The 20,935-nt window shown below is 44.4% G+C and overlaps 1 protein-coding gene and 1 long non-coding RNA gene across 2 annotated transcripts in view; both read right to left on the bottom strand.

Annotated features, from left to right (window-relative positions):
- Positions 1–1,219: 1,219 nt before the first annotated feature.
- On the bottom strand, positions 1,220–1,731 carry LOC139274077 (histone H2A-like). Its single transcript, XM_070891127.1, has 2 exons — positions 1,694–1,731; positions 1,220–1,595 (listed from the first exon to the last, which is right to left on the bottom strand). Exons 1-2 carry the CDS (start codon positions 1,729–1,731, stop codon positions 1,220–1,222), a joined length of 414 nt encoding a protein of 137 aa, XP_070747228.1.
- Positions 1,732–3,129: 1,398 nt separating this feature from the next.
- LOC139273489 (uncharacterized) overlaps positions 3,130–20,935 on the bottom strand; it is a 40,589-nt gene continuing 22,783 nt past the window's right edge. The window contains exon 3 of the long non-coding RNA XR_011595143.1: positions 3,130–3,829. This is a non-coding gene — a long non-coding RNA (uncharacterized lncRNA). The remainder of the gene's footprint in view (positions 3,830–20,935) is intronic.

Here is a 20,935-nt window from a genome sequence, read left to right as displayed (position 1 = left end):
ACACTAAACTGGGTGGCGGTTTGAGCTGTGAGGGGGATGCTTGGAGGCTGCAGGGTGACTTGGACAGGTTAGATGAGTGGGCAAATGCATGGCAGATGCAGTATAATGTGGATAAATGTGAGGTTATCCACTTTGGGGGCAAAAACACAAAGACAGAATATTATCTGAATGGTGGCGGATTAGTAAAAAGGGAAGTGCAACCAGACCTGGGTGTCATGGTTCATCAGTCATTGAATGTTAGCATACAGTTACAGCAGGCGGTGAAGAAAGCAAATGGTATGTTGGCCTTCATAGCTCGGGGATTTGAGTATAGGAGCAGGGAGGTCTTACTGCAGTTGTACAGGGCCTTGGTGAGGTCTCACCTGGACTATTGTGTTCAGTTTTGGTCTCCTAATCTGAGGAAGGACGTTCTTGCTATTGAGGAGTACAGCGAAGGTTCATCAGACTGATTCCTGGGATGGTAGGACTGACATATGAGGAGAGACTGGATCAACTGGGCCTTTATACATTGGAGTTTAGAAGGATAAGGGGGGGATGTCATAGAAATATATACGATTCTGACGGGATGGGACAGGTTAGATGCGGGTAGAATGTTCCCGATATTGGGGAAATCCAGAATCAGGGGACACAGACTTAGGATAAGGGGTAGGCCATTTAGGACTGAGATGAGGAGAAACTTCTTCACTCAAGAGTTGTTAACCTGTGGAATTCCCTACCGCAGAGAGTTGTTGATGCCAGTTCATTGGATATATTCAAGAGGTAGTTAGATATGGCCCTTACAGTTAATGGGATCAAGGGGTATGGAGAGAAAGCAGGAAAGGGGTACTGATGGAATGATCAGCCATGATCATATTGAATGGTGGTGCAGGCTCGAAGGGCCAAATGGCCTACTCCTGCACCTATTTTCTATGAATCTCTTCATACAGTTTTCATTGATAGACTAAAGAACATTTAGGGAACTGGTTGTGGCCTTTATACAATTTTTGAGTCCCTGATAACTGTCGTTCAATTATTCGCTGCTAACTGGAAGAGAGTTTGTGTGAGCACAGAACCGTAATGCAGATACCAGGTACTGAAAATTCCCGCATACAGGTCTGAAACAGACCAATTTATTGGTACTTGAACTCAAGGTCTCCATTAAGACAGTAAGCAGCCCTTTCAGAAACTGTGGGTGGCTCTGAGAAGAGCCTTTAAGTTATTAGATTAAATCTTGTCTGCTTTATTTGCTCTTGGAAGAAGTGGTGGTTTTCTTGGGCAGCAACACAGCCTGGATATTAGGCAGCACCCCACCCTGAGCGATGGTCACCTTTCCCAGCAGCTTGTTGAGCTCCTCGTCATTGCGGATGGTCAGCTGCAGGTGTCTGGGGATGATACGGGTCTTCTTGTTGTCGCGGGCCGCATTGCCGGCTAGCTCCAGGATTTCAGCGGTCAGATACTCGAGCACAGCAGCCATGTAGACCGGGGCTCCGGCACCCACACGCTCAGCGTAGTTCCCCTTTCGCAGGAGCCTGTGAACACGGCCCACAGGGAACTGCAGACCGGTCCAGGAGGAGCGAGACTTGGCCTTGGCCTGAGCTTTTCCGCCGGTTTTTCCTCTTCGACATTTCCACAATCCACAGGTTTAGAGAAAGAATCAGAAACTCTTCCCACATCTGCCCTTCTTATAGCTTCTGGAGGGATGCAGGGAGCGAACTTGTGATTGGTGACTCTGTGGTGAATTTCATTGGTCATTTCCGATTCCCAATCACAGCCTGCTTCGTCCACCAATGAAAGGAGGGTGGAAATTACTGGTTCTCAACAGTCAGAACTTAACGATTTTTTTAATTCAAAAATTCCGCCAATAATTGTAAAATTGCAGATTATGTTAGTAACTTCACCATTAGCCAAATACTTCAAAGCACTTTTTGTTTCCTTTTGTCTTATTACATGTAATAATTGTTTCCTTTTGTCTCATTACTTGCAAATTCCAGCCTGTAACAATCAGGATTAAATTCGGCTTCAGTTTCAAACTGTCTGTAACGGGCGGGACTCAGTCCCCACTGATTCTGTAACGGGACACATTCCAGCTCCATCTTTGTAAAAGTGAACTTGTTTTCACAGGAGCTGCTGTGGGAGTGAGACCAGAACTGAGATTCCTTCTGTAAAAAGAGGGACAGTGTTCAAATTGCCCCTGTTCTAGTCTCTAAGAACTCCCATTCTGGGTTGTTACACTGCGGGGACTCTCGGGTTAATAAACAGACAGAGCGGGAACGGAATTTTTAAAAAAGTGAAAAGGACTTGAGTGAGAATGTGACTGAAATCGGAGTTTCCCTGCCCCCCAAAAATAAATTCGTCAGCAGGCGCTGTGAATGAACGGGTCTGAGAACAAAGGGAAAGCGACCAGGCACCATATTTGTAGTTTACTCACTGCAGGAAATTCCAGCGACGCCAAGGTCAAGCCGGTCAGTGAAGCTACTTATGAGAATTCAAAACTAAATCTACAGCTGGAACTACAAAGGTTCTCACACACACTTGTTCGGGAAATAATTACAGTAAATTCAGTCTAAAGGGTGATGTGTTTGTGCAGCTCTTTCAATGATGTTGTGAGTGGCTCTTAAAAGAGCCGTTGTGTTTGGGGTTTGTTCTGTCAGGACAGCGTGGAGTTTTACTTGGAGCTGGTGTACTTGGTCACCGCCTTTGTCCCTTCCGACACGGCGTGCTTGGCCAGCTCCCCGGGCAGCAGCAGGCGCACGGCGGTCTGGATCTCCCAGGAGCTGATGGTGCGGCGCTTGTTGTTTTGGGCCAGGCGGGAAGCCTCACTCGCGATGCGCTCGAAAATATCGTTCACAAACGAATTCATGATGCCCATGGCCTTGGAGGAGATGCCGGTGTCGGGGTGAACCTGCTTCATCACTTTGTAGATGTAGATAGCATAACTCTCCTTCCTTGACTTTCGGCGCTTCTTGCCGCCCTTCGGTGGTGTTTTCTTGATGGCTTTCTTGGCACCTTTTTTCAAAGCTGGTTTCTTTTTTTTAAATTTCAAAATATACTTTATTCATAAAAAGAATCTGTACAGTACATTCAATGGCATTTCATTACATTTTGCTGCGGTCAGCAATCCCATACAATACATCTGGGTGCTGACGGCAGTTCCGTTCGTTACATTTCTCGTTTTTCTGTTCAACTGCGATTCAGTACAATTAACAGGGTACATTGTGGTACATTTACACAAATTACATTTTATGTGTTACAATACAGTGCCCGGAATGGGTGACGGTACATTTACATTTTTTTCTTTTCAAACATGCATTTCATAACACACCTTGCATTGTACATGACACGACATTGGTGTTTACAGATTTGGTGCTCTATGTACACAAAGTGTAAATTACAAATACAGCCCGAGGGAGTTTGGTGCTGATTTCTGCCCCCGGGTTTTCCGTGGCGGAAGGGCTTTAGACTGTGGCCCTTCCCCACCGTGCCTTTGCGGCGACTGCACCAATTTTCAGTGCGTCCCTCAGCACGTATTCCTGGATCTTGGATTGCGCCAGTCTGCAACATGCGGACGTGGTCATCTCCTTGTTCTGGAAGACCAGCAAGTTTCGGCAAGACCAAAGAGCGTCTTTGACCGAGTTGATGGCCCTCCAGCAGCAGGTGATGTCTGTCTGAAGCTGGTTTCTTTTCCTCAGGAATTGTCTTGTTCAGTCAGGCACAGATATGAAGGAAATTCTGCTCCAGGCTAGCATTATATCGGAAGCCCCACAACCCTATGCTAATGAGGGATGGGTGAAGGCAATGACTGTGATTGGTTCATTGGCTGCATTGTCAATTTCCATTGTTCTGTATCTCTCTGATTGGATGTATAAAGAGACCAATCAGATTTAATGCTCGCCACAATTACAAATTCTTGAATGAGGTCATCAATTACATCCCCTCCCGATTTATCCTCTATTCTTTGTTTCTATTCTGCTCTCATGCAAAAATGTTTAATGACGGCCGGACTTATGAGGAAGGTTTTTTCCTATATATATATCTGAACAGCAAACTCGCTGCTGTGTTTGTCGATCTAGATTTCGACATGTTCGCGACATTGACCGGTTTGTAACCGAGATTGCTTGAGGGTCACTTCTGATTTGGACTTGGGAATCCTTCTGTGAGGGCAAGGGACCCTCACTGCCCTTCCTCCCTGATGCTGCCTTCCTCCTATCATTTAATTCAACACCTTTCTTATCTGTCACTGCTGTAACATGGATGTAACAGCATGGATTTATGAAGGGGAAGTCATGTTTGACAAATTTGCTGGAATTCTTTGAGGATGTAACGAACAGGGTGGATAAAGGGGAAGCAGTGGATGTGGTGTATTTGGACTTCCAGAAGGCATTTGACAAGGTACCACATAAAAGGTTACTGACTGCACAAGATAAAAGTTCACGGGGTTGGGGGTAATATATTAGCATGGATAGAGGATTGGATAACGAACAGAAACCAGAGAGTCGGGATAAATGGTTCATTCTCGGGTTGGCAATCAGTAACCAATGGGATGCCACAGGGATCAGTGCTGGGACCCCAACTATTTATGATCTATATTAACGACTTGGAAGAAGGGACCGAGTGTAACACAGCCAAGTTTGCTGATGATACAAAGATGGGAGGAAAAGCAATATGTGAGGAGGACACACAAATTCTGCAAAAGGACATAGAAAAGCTAAGTGAGTGAGCAAGAATTTGGCAGATGGAGTATAATATTGGAAAGTGTGAGGTCATGCACTTTGGCAGAAAAAAAATCAAAGAGCAAGTTATTATTTAAATGGAGAAAGATTGCAAAGTGCTGCAGTACAGTGGGACCTGGGGGTACTTGCGCATGAAACACAAAAGGTTAGTATGCAGGTACAGCAAGTGATCAGGAAGGCCAATGGAATCTTGACCTTTATTGCAAATGGGATGGAGTATAAAAGCAGGGAAGTCTTGCTGCAGTTGTACAGGGTATTGGTGAGGCTACACCTGGAATATTGCATGCAGTTTTGGTTTCCATATTTACAAAAAGGATATACTTGCTTTGGAGGCAGTTCAGAGAAGGCTCACAAGGTTGATTCCGGAATGAGGGGGTTGATTTATGAGGAAAGGTTGAGTAGGTTGGGCCTCTACTCATTGGAATTCAGAAGAATGAGAGATGATCTTATCGAAACATATAAGATTATGAGGGGGCTTGACAAGGTGAATGCAGAGAGGATGTTTCCACTGCTAGGGGAGACGAGAACTGGAGGGCTGCATCTTAGAATAAAAGGCCACCCATTTAAAACTGAGATGAGGAGAAATTTCTTCTCTGAGGGTTGTGGATCTGTGGAATTCGCTGCCTCAGAGAGCTGTGGAAGCTGGGATATTGAATAAATTTATGACAAAAACAGATAGTTTCTTAAACAATAAGGGAATAAGGGATACTGGGGCAGGGAAGTTAAATGGCAGAGCAGGCTCGAGGGGCCGTATGGCCTACACCTGCTCCTATTTCTTATGTTTTTATGTTCTAACTATATTAGTTGTTCCAATATTACCTTCATCTGGAATGCCCCGTAAATGTCAATGATTCGAAGACTAAAAGGACATTCCATCCATCGTGTATATGCTGATTGAAAACACCGAACACCAGATATAGATCTAGGCAAAAAACATATCTATACAGAACAAAATGTAAATCAACTATCTCGCCCCCATTCCCCAGGTCACTGCTCTCTCTGTGAGGGGTGGGTGGTTCTGAGAAGAGCCTTTGTGTTGTGCTTGGGGGAAAGGGTCAAGTTATTCAGCCGCCGAATCCATAGTGTGCGGTCCTGCCGTTTCAGAGTGCACACCACATCCATGGCAGTGACCGTCTTGCGCTTGGCGTGCTCAGTGTAGGTGATCGCATCCCTGATCACATTCTCCAGGAAAACCTTCAGCACCCCGCGGGTCTCCTCGTAGATCAGTCCCAAGATCCGCTTGACACCGCCACGGCGAGCCAGTCGGAGGATGGCTGGTTTGGTGATGCCCTGGATGTTATCACGGAGCACTTTACGGTGCCGTTTGGCTCCGCCTTTACCCAGTCCCTTGCCTCTTTTACCTCTTCCAGTCATGATCATTCTTTACTGAAATCACCGCTGAATGTTAATCTCTTGCCTTACCCATTGTCTGTTGAGACCACCAATGAAACGAGGGCAGAAATTCCTGTCAAAAGTCACACCTCGAACAATTTTTAATTTCAAAAACCCCGCCAATAATTTTTTAAAGTGCGGATTATGTTAATAAATTCACCATTAGCCAAAGATTTACAAACAGGTTTTACTTCCTTTTATTATATTCCATATTTCCCTTACAAATTCCAGGCTGTTACAATCAGGATTAAATTCACGTTCAGTCAATCTGCCTGTAATGGATGACAATCAATCCCCACTAACTCTAACAGGGCACATTCCAGCTCAAACTGTGTAAAAGTTGGGAATCACAGATCATGGATTGATCCTCTGCACAGGCGGGAGTGAGACCAGAACTGGGAGTTCTTCTGTGAAAAGGGAAGAGGGATAGAGTGTTCACACTGCTCCCGTTCTGGTCTCTGTAAGAACTCCCGTTCTGGGTTTTTAAACTGCGAGGAGTCCCGGGTTAATAAACGGATTGACCGTAACTGGAATTGAAAAATAAACTTGTAAAGGGCTTGCGAGGGAATGAGGTGACTGAAATCTGAGTCTCATTCCCTAAACAAGCTCTTAATTCCTCGGCAGGAGCTGTAAATGGGAATAAGCGACAAGGAATCGTGTTTGTAGCTTGAATGGCGGGAAATTCAACAGCGGTCCCAACGTCGAACCAGACAGTGAAGCTGCTTATGAGAATTCAAAACTAAATCCACAGCTGGAACTGCAAAGGTTCCCAAACACCCTTGTTCAGGAAATAATTACAGTAAATTGAGTCTAAAGGGTGATGCGCTTGGCAAGCCTTTCAGAGAGGTTGTGGGCGGCTCTTAAGAGTCGTTGTGTTTGGAGTGTTCTCTCAGGACAGCGTGGAGCTTTACTTTGAGCTGGTGTACTTGGTCACCGCCTTTGTCCCTTCCGACACGGCGTGCTTGGCCAACTCCCCGGGCAGCAGCAGGCGCACGGCGGTCTGGATCTCCCGGGAGCTGATGGTGTCAGATTATGGTATGTGTGTGTGTATTTTATTCTGTACCTGTCTATCTCTGGAATAAGAATATGACGTTTAATCTGTACCTTTCAGTTACTGGTATATGATTGTTGGGGTTACTCTCTACCTCTCAGTTTCGGTTATGTGATTGTGGGTTTTAATCTGTACCTGTCACTCCCTAGTATTTGAGTGTGGTGTTTATTCTGTACCTCTCGGTTCTGGTATATGAGTGTGGGTTTAATATCTACCTGTCAGTTTTTGGTATGTGAATGTGAAGTTTAATCTATGTGTCAGTTTCTGGTATATGACTGTGGGGTTAATCTGTACCTGTCAGTCTTTGATATGTGACTGTGTATTTTTTCTGTAACTGTCAGTTTATATGCGAGTGTGTATTTTATTCGATATATTTCAATCTCTGGTATGCGAATGTGGGGTTTAACCTGTACCTGTCAGTTTCTGGTATATAAGTGTGGGATTTATTCGGTACCTGTCAGTTTCTGGTATACGAGTGTGGGTTTAATTTGTACGCATCAGTTTCTGGTATATGAGTGTGGGGTTAATGTGTACGTATCAGTTTGTGGTATGTGAGTGTGGGATTTATCCTGTACCCGTCAGTTTCTGGTATGCAAGTGTGGGTTTTAATCTGCACCTGTCAGTTTCTGGTTTAAAAAAAAGTGTGCGTTTTATTCTGTACGTGTCAGTTTCTGTTTTATGAGTGTGGGTTTTCATCTGCATCTGTCAGTTTCTGGTAAAAAATAGCATGGGTTAAAACTGTACCTGTCAGTTTCTGGTATGTGAGTGTGGAGTTTAATCTGTACCTATCAATTTCTGGTTTATTATTGTGGGCTTTAATCTGTACCTATTAGTTTAGTTTCTGGTATGTGAGTGTGGGTGATATTCTGAACCTGTCAGTTTCTGGTCTATGAGTGTGGGTTTTAATCTATACCCATTAGTTGCTGGTGTGCAAGTGTGGGTTTTATTCTGTATATTTCAGTATCTGGTATATGAATGTGATACACAGAAACATAGAAAATAGGTGCAGGAGTAGGCCATTTGGCCCTTCGAGCCTGCACCACCATTCAATAAGATCATGGCTGATATTCCCTCAGTACCTCTTTCCTGCTTTCTCTCCATACCCTTTGATCCCCTTAACCATAAGGGCCATATCTAACTCCCTCTTGAATATATCCAATGAGTTGTTTCAATGGTGAAACAGCATTTGATCCTATCGTTCCATGTGGCTGTAAGATTCACAATGTAACTCAGCCATTTCGGATCACTGTTGGACTGACAGCTTCTGCTGCCTGTGATAATAGGATTGAGGTCAGTTCTGTGTCTCTGCGCTCTGTGAGTGATAATGTACTTAAGGAGTACTCACGAGAAGGAGCGGCCTGCACTTTTCCTTGCATTCTGGGTGGAAGAAATATCACATTTATACTGGCTCAATGAAGTATTTTGCTTTGAGAATAATAATACCAGAAAAATATTAGTTATGATATGGACAACTGATGGGAAAAATATACAATAAAGTTGTAATGAATATGTATGTTTATAATAAAGTAAAGTATCTGGAGAGAGGAAACCGTGATACTTGTCCTTGTCTGACCTCACTGCAGTACAGTGTCACTCAGATTTTCTACACCAGGTGTGTAGGATGGTTCTATAGAAAGTTATCAGCATCCAGATACAACTCAAACCCAGCACTGGTCCATGAATGGGATCACCCGATTGATACAATCGAGGTTTATATCTTCCACTCCCATAGAACTACCTGTAAAATTCTGAATCGCTTTCTGGATTATAACCACAGGTACCTGGGCTATACAACAATTGTTCTCAGTCTATTGGAACCGAGTTAAGTGCCTGTGCAGGCAACAGAATGTCACAGAGCCCGGATCATGATGTATCTGAGGGAGCGACAATGTATCTCTCAATCACCTTCAACACAATTCTGGAGAACTCAACGCACCGAAACAAAATTACCAAATTTAAATGTCTACTTTCTGTCCTGGTGCCTGCAATAGATGCACTTTGTGACACTCCTCACATCCTCACTGTCAGGCTGTGTTTCCACTGTTCAATGTCCAAGAAGAGCAGACACTGAGATTGGGACTGAATCAGGAACATTCACTACTGATTTGGTGAAAGAAAGCAGCAATGATTTAGAAGAGTGCGGTGATTAACTTTCTCTGTTACCTTGCACTGTACACATGCTTTCCCTTCCCCCACTCGCTCCATGTTCCCGAACTACTTCCTGCTCCATTCTGCCTCTTACAAACAGCCCCCGGTACCCCGACACAAAGCCCATTTACAGACACATTCCCAATGCGACGAGCTGCTGTAAGGAGGCTGCTGTTTGCTCCCTTACTCTGGCCCGGAATATCTCCGCTCCCTGATGTGTTCAACGATCATCAGCCCAGCACAGAGGAAACGGCAGCCAAAGGCAGAGCTGGGGAAGGGGAGGTCGCATGGGCCCTTCCCGTCAGTTTAAACACTGGGCGGGGAGACGGGTGGGGTGGGGGGGGGGGGGGGGCGGTGTTGCGGGGGAGCAGGCAAGTATTTCAATGCTGGAGCGTGAAGCTTGGAGGTGGATCTGGAAGCTCAGAGGCCGCTGTCTCTGCTCAATCTGTCACCCTGTATTGTTCAGACTATGGGATGTGAGTGTGTGTTTTACACTGTATTGTTCAGACTATGGGATGTGAGTGTGGGTTTTACACTGTATAGTTCAGACTATGGGATGTGAGTGTGGGATTTACACTGTATAGTTCAGACTATGGGATGTGAGTGTGGGTTTTACACTGTATAGTTCAGACTATGGGATGTGAGTGTGTGTTTTACACTGTATAGTTCAGACTATAGGATGTGAGTGTGGGTTTTACACTGTAGAGTTCAGACTATGGGATGTGAGTATGGGTTTTACACTGTAGAGTTCAGACTATGGGATGTGAGTGTGTGTTTTACACTGTAGAGTTCAGACTATGGGATGTGAGTGTGTGTTTTACACTGTATAGTTCAGACTATGGGATGTGAGTGTGGGTTTTACACTGTATAGTTCAGACTATGGGATGTGAGTGTGTGTTTTACACTGTATAGTTCAGACTATGGGATGTGAGTGTGGGTTTTACACTGTATAATTCAGACTATGGGATGTGAGTGTGTGTTTTACACTGTATTGTTCAGACTATGGGATGCGAGTGTGTTAAATTTTATATGAATGGAAAAGCCGAATGCTTAAAAGAGGAGAGACTAGTAAATGTAGTTATTCAGGGGGATTTGAGTGTCATTGTAAACAAATCACATATAGTTAACTTGCAGCTACTGCAAGCAATTCGGAAGGTAAAGGATATGTTGGCCTTTATTACAAGGGGTTTGGAGTATAAGAGTAAAGAAGTGTGGCTGCAATTATGTAGGGCTTTGGTGAGACCACACCTGGATTACTGGGCACAGTTTTGGTCTCAGTGCCAAAGGAAGGATATTAGAGGGGGTGCAACATTGAATCCTGGGATAGAGAGATTGAGTGAAATGCACCTATACACTCTGGAGTTTAGAAGAATGAGAGCTGAGCACATTGAAACCTAAAAAAAAAATCTTAGCAGGCTTGGCAGGGTAGATGCTGTGAGGATGTTTCCCTTTGCTGGATAGTCTAGATTAGGGGTCATAGTCTCAGGATAAGGGATCGGACACTTAGGACTGAGATGAGGAGAAATGTATTCACTCAGAGGGATGTGAATCCTTGGAATTCTATACACATAGGTCGGAGACGCTCAGTCATTGAGTATATTCAAGACAGAGAACAAAGGGAATCAAGGGAAATGGGTATCAGGCAGGAGTTCAGGGTGAAGTTCAGCCATGAATGTAATGAATTGTGGAGCAGGCTCGAGTGGCCTTACTGCCTGCTATTTCTTATTTTCTTATAGCTGTCAGTGTTGTGAGTGTTGTTCTGTTGTTCTTTCTTCAGTTTTTGGTGGGCAAAAGTGGGTTTTATTATACACCATGTCAGCTTCTTGAATATGACTGCGAGTTCCACTCTGTTTTTGCCTGTCTCCGGGATATGAGTGTGGATTTTACTCTGTACCTGTCGGTCTCTGGTATGTCAATGTAAGTATTACCCTGCACCTGTCAGTTTCTCGTATGTGATTGGGGATTTATTCTGTACTTGTCAGTTTCTGTTATGTGAGCTTTATTCTGTACCTGTTATTTTCTGAATTTGTAACATGGGTTTTCCTCTGTACCTGCCAGTTTCTGGGATGTGAGTGTTAATTTTTTGTCTGTACCTGTCTGTTTCCGGTATAGGAATGTAGGTAAAACTCTGTAGTTCTCAGTCTCTGGGATGTGAGTGTGCGTTTTATTCTGTATCAGTCAGTCTTTGGTATGTGAGTGGGGTTTTATTCTGTACCTGTCATTTTCTGATATGTTAACGAGGGCTTTAATCAGAACCTGCCAGTTTCTGATATGCGAGTGTGGATTTTAGCCTGTATCTGTCAGTTTATGATATGTAAGAGTGGGTATCTCTCTGTCTTTTATGTAAGTGTAAGTTTTACTCTGTATTGCTTAGACTTGGATATGGGAGTGCAGAATTTGCTCTATAGCTGTCTGTCTGTGTGATGCAAGTGTGGATTTTACTCTGTATCTGTTAGTCTCTGATGTGAGAGTGAGAGTTTTACTCTGTATCTGTCAGTTTCTGGTATGCAAGTGTGGTTTTCTTCTATCATTCAGGCTCTGGGATGAAAGTGAGAGTTTTACTCTGTATGTTAATATCTGCGACGTGAGTCTGGGTTGTCCTCTGTAACTTTCATTTTCTCAAATCTGAGTTGGGTTTTATTTTGTACCTGTCAGTTTCTAGTATATGAATAGGGGTTTTAATCTGTACCTGTCAGTTTCTGCTGTGATAGTGCTGCTTTTGTGCTGTATCTGTCAGTTTCTGATATGTGAGTCTGTTTTAATCTGTACCTGTTAGGCTGTGGGATGTGAGCGTATACTTGACTCTGCATCGATCAGCATCTTTTATGTGGCTGTTGATTTTGCTCTGCAGCTGTCACTCTCTGTGGTGTGAGTGTGGGCTTTACTCTGTATCTGTCAGTTTTTGGAATGAGAGTTTGGTTTTAATCTTTACCTGTCAGTTTCTGGTATTTGTCTGTTGTTGTTACTCTCCAATTGTTAGTTTCCAGGATGTGATTGTGTATTTTAATCAGTACCTGCCAGTTTCTTGTACCGGAGTGTGGATATTAGTCATATCTTCCAGTCTCTGGTATGTGAGTGTGTGTTTTACTTTATAGCTGTCTGACTCTGGGATGCAAGTGTGTATTTTATTCTGTATCTATTGGTTTACAGAATGTGTTAACAAAAGCTGAAGGGTACAGAATAAAAGTTATGTGAATATCCATTTTACTCTGTACCAGTCACTTTCCAATATGTGTGTGGATTTAACCTATATCTGCCAGTCAGTCAGTCTGTTACCATATGTGATTGTGATTCAATCTCAATCTGTCATTCACTGTGCCCGAGTGTATGTATCATTCTGTGTCTCTCAGTCCCTGGCACTGTTTGTGGGTGTGGGGTTCATTCTGTGTGTCTCAGTCTCTGGCACTGTGTGTAGGTGTGGGGTCCATTCTGTGTGTCTCAGTCCCTGGCACTGTTTATAGGTGTGGGGTCCATTCTGTGTCTCAGTCCCTGGCACTGTTTGTGGGTGTGGGGTCCATTCTGTGTCTCTCAGTCCCTGGCACTGTGTGTGGGTGTGAGGTCCATTCTGTGTCTCTCAGTCCCTGGCACTGCGTGTGGGTGTGGGGTCCATTCTGTGTCTCTCAGTCCCTGGCACTGTGTGTGGGTGTGGGCTCCATTCTGTGTCTCTCAGTCTCTGGCACTGTGTGTGGGTGTGGGGTTCATTCTGTGTCTCTCAGTCTCTGGCACTGTGTGTAGGTGTGGGGTTCATTCTGTGTCTCTCAGTCTCTGGCACTGTTTGTGGGTGTGGGGTTCATTCTGTGTGTCTCAGTCTCTGGCACTGTGTGTAGGTGTGGGGTCCATTCTGTGTCTCTCAGTCCCTGGCACTGTGTGTGGGTGTGGGGTTCATTCTGTGTGTCTCAGTCCCTGGCACTGTTTGTGGATGTGGGGTCCATTCTGTGTCTCTCAGTCTCTGGCACTGTTTGTGGGTGTGGGGTCCATTCTGTGTCTCTCAGTCCCTGGCACTGTTTGTGGGTGTGGGGTCCATTCTGTGTCTCAGTCCCTGGCACTGTTTGTGGTTATGGGGTTCATTCTGTAACTGCCAGTTTCTGTTACTGTTTGAGAGTGTGAGATTGATTATGTATCGGTTAGACTGGTGATGTGTGTGAGAGTGAGATTCATTATGTAATTGACGGTCTCTTGTACTGTGCTATTCTTGCTCTGTGTGACTGTTGGATTCTGTTCCTTCTTTAGGCCTATGTTAGTTTGAGATTATCCACGATTGTCTCAGGAGGAGGTTTGGTTCAGTCCATTACCTCCGTTTCTCTGCTCTTGTATGTTAGTTGCTGGGTTTGAGAGTCAGTGTACAGACACCAGTGTAGATTGACACTGTGTCAGTCAGTCCTTGTGTGTGAGTAAGGGAGTGAAAATGGATCTGCCTCTCAGAGCGATATGTTTGGACTTTGAAACAACATCTTATTGTACTGTTCCAAGTGACAGTGGGATTCATAATGTAACTCTGGGATTCGGATCACTGTGGAACTGACAGCTTCTGCTGCCTGTGACAATATGATTGAGGTCAGTTCTGTGTCTCTGCGCGCTGTGAGTGATAATGTACTTACTGTATGTGAGAAGGAGCTGCCTACACTGTTCCTTGTGTTCCGGGTGGAGGAAAGATCACATTTAATCTGGAGGTGAAGTATTTTGCTCCAAGAATAATGAGAGAAAAATATTAGGTACAAGTCATGGACAGGTGCCCGTAGACTATAACAATAGTTATAATTAATGTGTATTTTTATCATAAAGTAAAGTATCTGGAGAGAGGAATGCGCGATACAAACAGTGGCATTATCTGACCTCACTGCAGTACAGCAGCACTCAGATTCTCTCATCATCGTCATCATCATAGGCGGTCCCTCGAACCAGGATGACTTACTTCCACGTGAGTTCAGATGTTTCAATGAAGGACCTGATATTCCAGTCCTGAACTCCAATTGAAAGGGTGGAAGATGCCTGTGCGTGGATTTTTTTAACGTGTGGTGACCATTACCCATCAGCCACCACACAGGCTTGACAGAGCTAGGACTTTATCCAGTGGCAAGGGTTGACCAGGACTGGAGACCTGCTCGGCTGCACAGACCGAGTGCGCACAAACCCAGTGTGGGCTGGCCTGTGCTGCCCCTGGGCCCTGTACCCTCATTTGCTACACCTCCGCCACTATCTCTCGTCGCTCCTCCGCCACAAAACACTTGCCGCACCTCCGTCATGATCTCCCACCGCACATCCACACCAAACATTCGCCGAACCTCCGCCACGATCACCCACCGAATCTCAGCCACGATCCCTCAATGCCCCTCCGCCTCGATCACTCACCACACCTCCGCCACGACCATGAGCAGAGGAGCGGGACGGTCGTGGCGGAGGTGTGGTGAGTGATCAGATTCCCCACACCAGCTGTGTCGAGTGATCAGATTCCCCACACCAGCTGTGTCAGACGGTTCTATAGTAAGTTATCAGCATCCAGACACAACCCAAACCCAGCACTGGTCCATGAATGGGAACACCCGATTGGCAGAGTCCAGGTTTATATCTCCCACTTCCATGGGACTACCTGTACAATTCTGAATCGCTTCCTGGATTATAACCACAGGTACCTGGGCTGTACAACAATTGTTTTCAGTCCAATGAAACAGAGCTGAGAGCCTGTGCAGTTAACAGAATGTCACAGATGTATCTGAGGGAGCGACAATGTATCTCTCGATCTCCTGCAACACAGTTCTGGAGAATTCAACACACCGAAACAAAATAACCCATTTTTGAAATATCTCCTGTCACACTCCTCTCCTGGTGCCTGCAATAGATGTACTTTGTGACACTCCTCACATCCTCACTCTCAGGCTGTGTTCCCACTGTTCAATGTCCCAGAACAACAGACACTGTGAGATTGGAAATGAATCGGGAACATTCATTACTGATTTGGGGAAAGAAAGCAACAATGATTTGAAAGAGCGAGGTGATTGACTTTCTCTGTTACCTTACACCGTACACACACAGCCCGAGAATGGCCTCTCCCTTCCCCCACTCACTCCATGTTCCGGAACTAGTTCCTGCTCCACTCCACCTATTACAGACAGCCCCCGACTGCCGCTGCACTTACCCCGACTCAAAGCCCATCTGTGGACACAGTGCTAATGTGATGAGGTGCTGTAAGGAGGCTGCTGTTTGCTCCCTTACTTGGGCCCGGGATATCTCCGCTCCCTGATGTGTTCAACGATCATCAGCCCAGCACAGAGGAAACGGCAGCCGCTGACAGAGCTGGGGGAGGGGAGCTTGCCTGGGCCCTTCTTGTCGGTTTAAACACTGTGTGGGGAGGGGAGGAGCAGCATGTATTTAGCGCATGCTCAGACCATCTTTTTGTCACAAATTAAATTAACAAAAATGGATTGTTTCATAAGTTGATTTTATCTCTAATTAAATAGGTCACATTGAGAGGATTTAAATTATAATCCGAATTACCAACAAAATGATTCGGTGCGCCGGACACTGGAGTGGGATTTCCTCGAGAGTTTTACTCTTTCCGTCAGTCTCTGGTGTGTGTGAGTGTGCCCCTGTCATTTCTGATAGGGGACTATGGGTTTTATTTGCTGCATATTATTGTTCTGATAACTGGGTGTGGGTTTTATTCTGTACCTGTCAGTCTCTGCTATGGGAATGTGGGTTTTATTCTGGACCTGTCAGTCTCTGCTATGGGAATGTGGGTTTTATTCTGTACCTGTCAGTCTCTGCTATGGGAATGTGGGTTTTATTCTGGACCTGTCAGTCTCTGCTATGCGAGTGCAGGTTTTACTCTACCTGTCAGTTTCTAGTATGCGAGTGTGGGTTTTTATCCTCAGTTTATGGTGGGAGAGTGTGGGTTTTATTCTGTACCTGTCAGTCTCTGCTGTGAGAATGTGGGTTTTATTCTGTACCTGTCAGTCTCTGCTATGGGAATGTGGGTTTAATTCTGTACCTGCAGTCTCTACTATGGGAATGTGGGTTTTATTCTGTACCTGCAGTCTCTACTATGGGAATGTGGGTTTAATTCTGTACCTCTCAGTCTCTGCTATGGGAATGTGGGTTTTATTCTGTACCTGTCAGTCTCTGCTATGGGAATGTGGGTTTAATTCTGTACCTGTCAGTCTCTGCTATGCGAGTGCAGGTTTTACTCTACCTGTCAGTTTCTAGTATGCGAGTGTGGGTTTTTATCCTCAGTTTATGGTGGGAGAGTGTGGGTTTTATTCTGTACCTGTCAGTCCATGTTGTGAAAGTGTGGGTTTTACTCTACCTGTCAGTTTCTAATATGTGAGTGTAGATTTTTTTCTGTACCTGTCAATCTCTGGAATGTGAGTTTGGGTTTATTCTATTTTAACCTGGCTATGAACCCTGCTCCCTCGCAGCATAGGTGTCCTCTGGAAATACACTCAGCAGATCAGCACGAATCGCTTGCCGATTATTCAAAAGTTTCAGATAAATGCACAAAATGACCAAATTGCTTCAAAAACAGACACAAGCTGTCAAAAATAATGGAAAACAAGGCCCAGTAGATTTAGAGAGAGAGCTCGGGCTGGTGGGAATCCATCACTGGATCGTTCACACAAGCCAAGTGGATTAATTTGGTGATAGTATGAATTCACTGATAGGTATTCAGTGAGTAAGGTAAATAATCACCAGATTGGAATTTAGCTTTTTCTTGTAACATCACAGATAAGTGGATCGCAAGCAGGGTGGAGGAATTTGGTGATAGTAGGAATTCATTGCAAATTATTGACCTGGTTAGGAAATTGACTGAGCTGTAGGAGACAGAGGGTAGGGACAAAGGTTGGTTCTCAAGTTGGCAGGATGTGGTGTCCCACAGGGATCTGTGTTGGGGATTCAACTCTTCCTAGTATTTATTAATGACTTAGTTGATGGCAATAGAAAGTCATATATCTAAATTTGCCACTGACACAAAAGAAAGATGGCATTGCAGGCAGTGTAGTTGAAAGCATCAAATTACAAAGGGATAGCGATAGATTAAGTTAATGAGCAAAACTGCGTCAAATCGATTTCAATGTAGACAAATGTGAGGTCATCCACTTTGGACCTAAAAAGGATACAAGAAGGTACTTTCTAAATGGTAAAAAGCTAAAAACAGTGGAGGTCCACAGAGACTTGGGAGTCCAGGTACAGAGATCATGAAAATGTCATGAACAAGTACAGAAAATAATCAGAAAGGCTGATGGAATGCTGGTTTTTACATCTAGAGCACTAGAATACTAGGGGGTAGAAGTTATGCTGCAGCTATACAAAGCCCTGGTTAGCCAACACCTGGAGCACTGTGAGCAGTTCTGGGTACCATGCCTTAGGAAGGTTATATTGGCCTTGAAGCGAGTGCAGCGTAGATTTACCACAATGATACTCGGACTCCAAGATTTAAGGTATGAGGAAAAATTACACAAATTAGGGCTGTATCCCCTAGAATTTAGGTTAAGGGCTGATCTGATCGAAGTTTAAGATATTAAGCAGAACAGATGGGGTAGATCGAGAGAAACTATTTCCGCTGGTTGGGGATTCTAGGACTCGGGGCAGTCTAAAGATTAGAGCCAGAATTTTTAGCAGTGAAATGAGGAAACACATTTGTACATAATGAGTGGTAGAAGTTTGGAACTTGCTTCCTCAAACACCAATTGATGCTAGGTCAGTTGTTAATTTTAAATCGGAGATTGATAGCCGTTTGTTAACTAAAGGTATTAAAGGATCTGGTCAAAGGTGGGTATATGGAATAAGGTCGCAGATCAGCCATCATCTCATTGAATGGGGGAACAGGCTCGAGGGGCTCAATGGCGTACTCCTGTTCCTATGGAGCACTTGCCAGGACTGGTGAAATAATCCAAATAGAGATTCATTTGCTGAGACTCTGCAGCAATTGTTTTCTGCTGTTAAATACCAGAATCAAATTGATCAGAATGCACCAATTGAAACAGAAAATTCAGCACTTTCTGGGGAGGTGAATGGCCGAGACACATTGATACTGAACTGTATTTAGTGAGCAATAGAACAAGGAGGAAGAGACAATCTCACACAGACACATACACACACGTAGAGACATACCCACAGAAGCACATACACACACGTAGAGACATACCCACAGAAGCACATACACATTCATATATCAAAATATATACATAAACACATACACAGCCACAAAGATAGACATACATACACTTCTCTAACTGGCGAGAAGCTCGGAGCTGTGGACGAGCAGAGATTTTTCGGGGCAGGGGTATAAAAGGAAACGGAGGTAAAGCAGGTGGAAGGAGTTAAGAGACAGATCAGCCCTGATCTCACTGAATGGGGGAAACAGACTCGAGGAGCTGAATGGCCTGTTCCTGTTCCGATGTTCCTTCCTCCACTTTATGTCCAATGTCACTATCAAGCACTCCCAGGGCACATACAATACTGAGCACATCCTCATTATCTTGGCATTACTACTGTCACTCTGTCCCCAGCCCTACTCCAGACAATTTCTGTTCCTGAATTTATAAACTAGGAAAATGTAGAAACGATAAATCCTCAGGACTGGATGAATTGCATCCGCGCAAACTAAACCATGCAAAGAAAGAGCCCATCGAGAGAATTGTGTTCAGTTCTGGACCTCACGAATGATGTATTAGCTTTGGCGGGGGTGCAGCACAGATTCAGCAGATTGATACCGGGGCTAAAAGAATTAAATTATGAGGACAGGTGGCATAGACAAGTCTTTTACTTCCTTGAAGATAGAAAATGAAGGATGATATCATTGACATGTTTAAGATGATAGAGAGATACTATTTCATCTGGTGGGAGAGTCCAGAACAAGGGGAATAAACTTAAAAGTTAAAGCTAGGCCATTCAGGAGTGAGGCCAGAATGCACTTCTTCACACAAAGGTCAGTCGCAATCTGGAAATCTCTCCCCCAAAAAGCTGGAGCTCAACTGAAACATTCAAGACTCAGACTAACTGATTTTTGTTAGGTTGGGTTCTGTGTCTGTATATTGACACACAAAGACAAACACACACACACACACACACACACACACAGACATGCTGAAACACACACATGGGTTAAGGGTGTAGGTGGACTGAAAGGGATTAAGCAGACTTTTAAAGGCACTTGTTCGTCAGTCCGTCTGCCGATTTCGGGCCTGGTTTGGTACAAATCTGACCTCTCACCAAGGACTCTGTTTGAACTCACCACATTCATTTTACACAAGTCCTTCAGATTGGTAGGGGTGAAAGGTCAGTATTTTGACCCTCTGTGACACCCAGCTCATTGCTGAAGATTGTTTTGAGTGCTGTAACATGTGTTTTCAGAATTCACTATAGAATTACATAGTATTTACTGCACAGAAATAGGCCATTCTGCCCAACATGTCCATGACGGTGTTTATGCTCCACACGAGCATTCTCTCACCTTAGTTCACCTCACCCTATCATATCCTTCTATTCCTTTCTCTCTCATGTACGTATCTAGCTTCCCCTTAAAGGCGCTCAGCTATTCACCTTAAATCCATGTGCTAGCAAGCTCTACATTCTAACCACTCTCTGGGTAAAAAGGTTTCTCCTGAATTCCTTATTGGATTTATTAGTGACTACCTTATATTTAGTTCCTAGTTTTGGACTCCTCACAAGTGGTAACATCTTCTCTACATCTACCCTAACAAACAGCTACATAATTATAAAGATCTCTATGAGCCTTCTCTTTTCTAGAGAAAGAGCCCCAGCATGTTCAGCCATTCTGGATACTTATAACCTCTCACTTTTGGTGTCATCCTTGGAAATCTTTTTTGCAACAGCCACAGTGCCTGTATATCTTTTTCATAATATGGAGACCAAAACTGAACACAGTATTCCAAGTGTGGTCTAATCAAGGTTCTATATACGTTTCACAAAACTTCTCTGCTTTGCAATTCTCTTACTCTAGAAATGAGACCCAGTGCTTTATTTACATTTCCATTGCCTTGTTAACCTGCTTTTAATGATTTGTGCATCTGTTCCCCTAGATCACTGGTGGGCAAAATACAGCCCATGGGCCATATCTGGCCCGCCAAGACATTCTATCCGTCCCGCTGGATGGGACAGAAATAGAACGCATGCCGGAGCTCGAGCTGCACATTCGTCTATCCACTTTCACTTCTCATGAGTCAGAGACAGACCCCAACTACAGCCAAGGAAAAAATATAGGAATACTTCATTCAAATTAATAACTTGCCAAAGCGATTCTCTCTGGCCCGATTGTAAAAGGATCCGTTCCGTAATTCTAGGCGCCAATGGCAGACATCAGTACCCAGAATGCACTGCGTACTAGAAGATGCCCTATCCAATTTAGAGTGGAGTCATGGCTGCTCATCTCCACAAATCTTTTACCGAAGAAAGTGACTGGCTCTGCATCTTTCTTCTCCCGGTACAATGGCAGGGGAGTTCTCATCTCTCACCAATTGGGACGGCATTAGTAATCTTTGCAGAGGGACATAATGATGACTGAGGTGGGAAAATGATGCTGACACAGGCTCTAAAGGGGCTATAGTTCTATTTCACAGCACTGATTTACAGAGACCAGAAGATACCACAACATTTTCAACTTTTATCATTGATTCGGTCC

The sequence above is a fragment of the Pristiophorus japonicus genome, chromosome 9 (assembly GCF_044704955.1).
Source record: "Pristiophorus japonicus isolate sPriJap1 chromosome 9, sPriJap1.hap1, whole genome shotgun sequence".
Lineage (NCBI taxonomy): Eukaryota > Metazoa > Chordata > Chondrichthyes > Pristiophoridae > Pristiophorus > Pristiophorus japonicus.
This window is presented reverse-complemented; position numbering and strand designations above follow the sequence as displayed.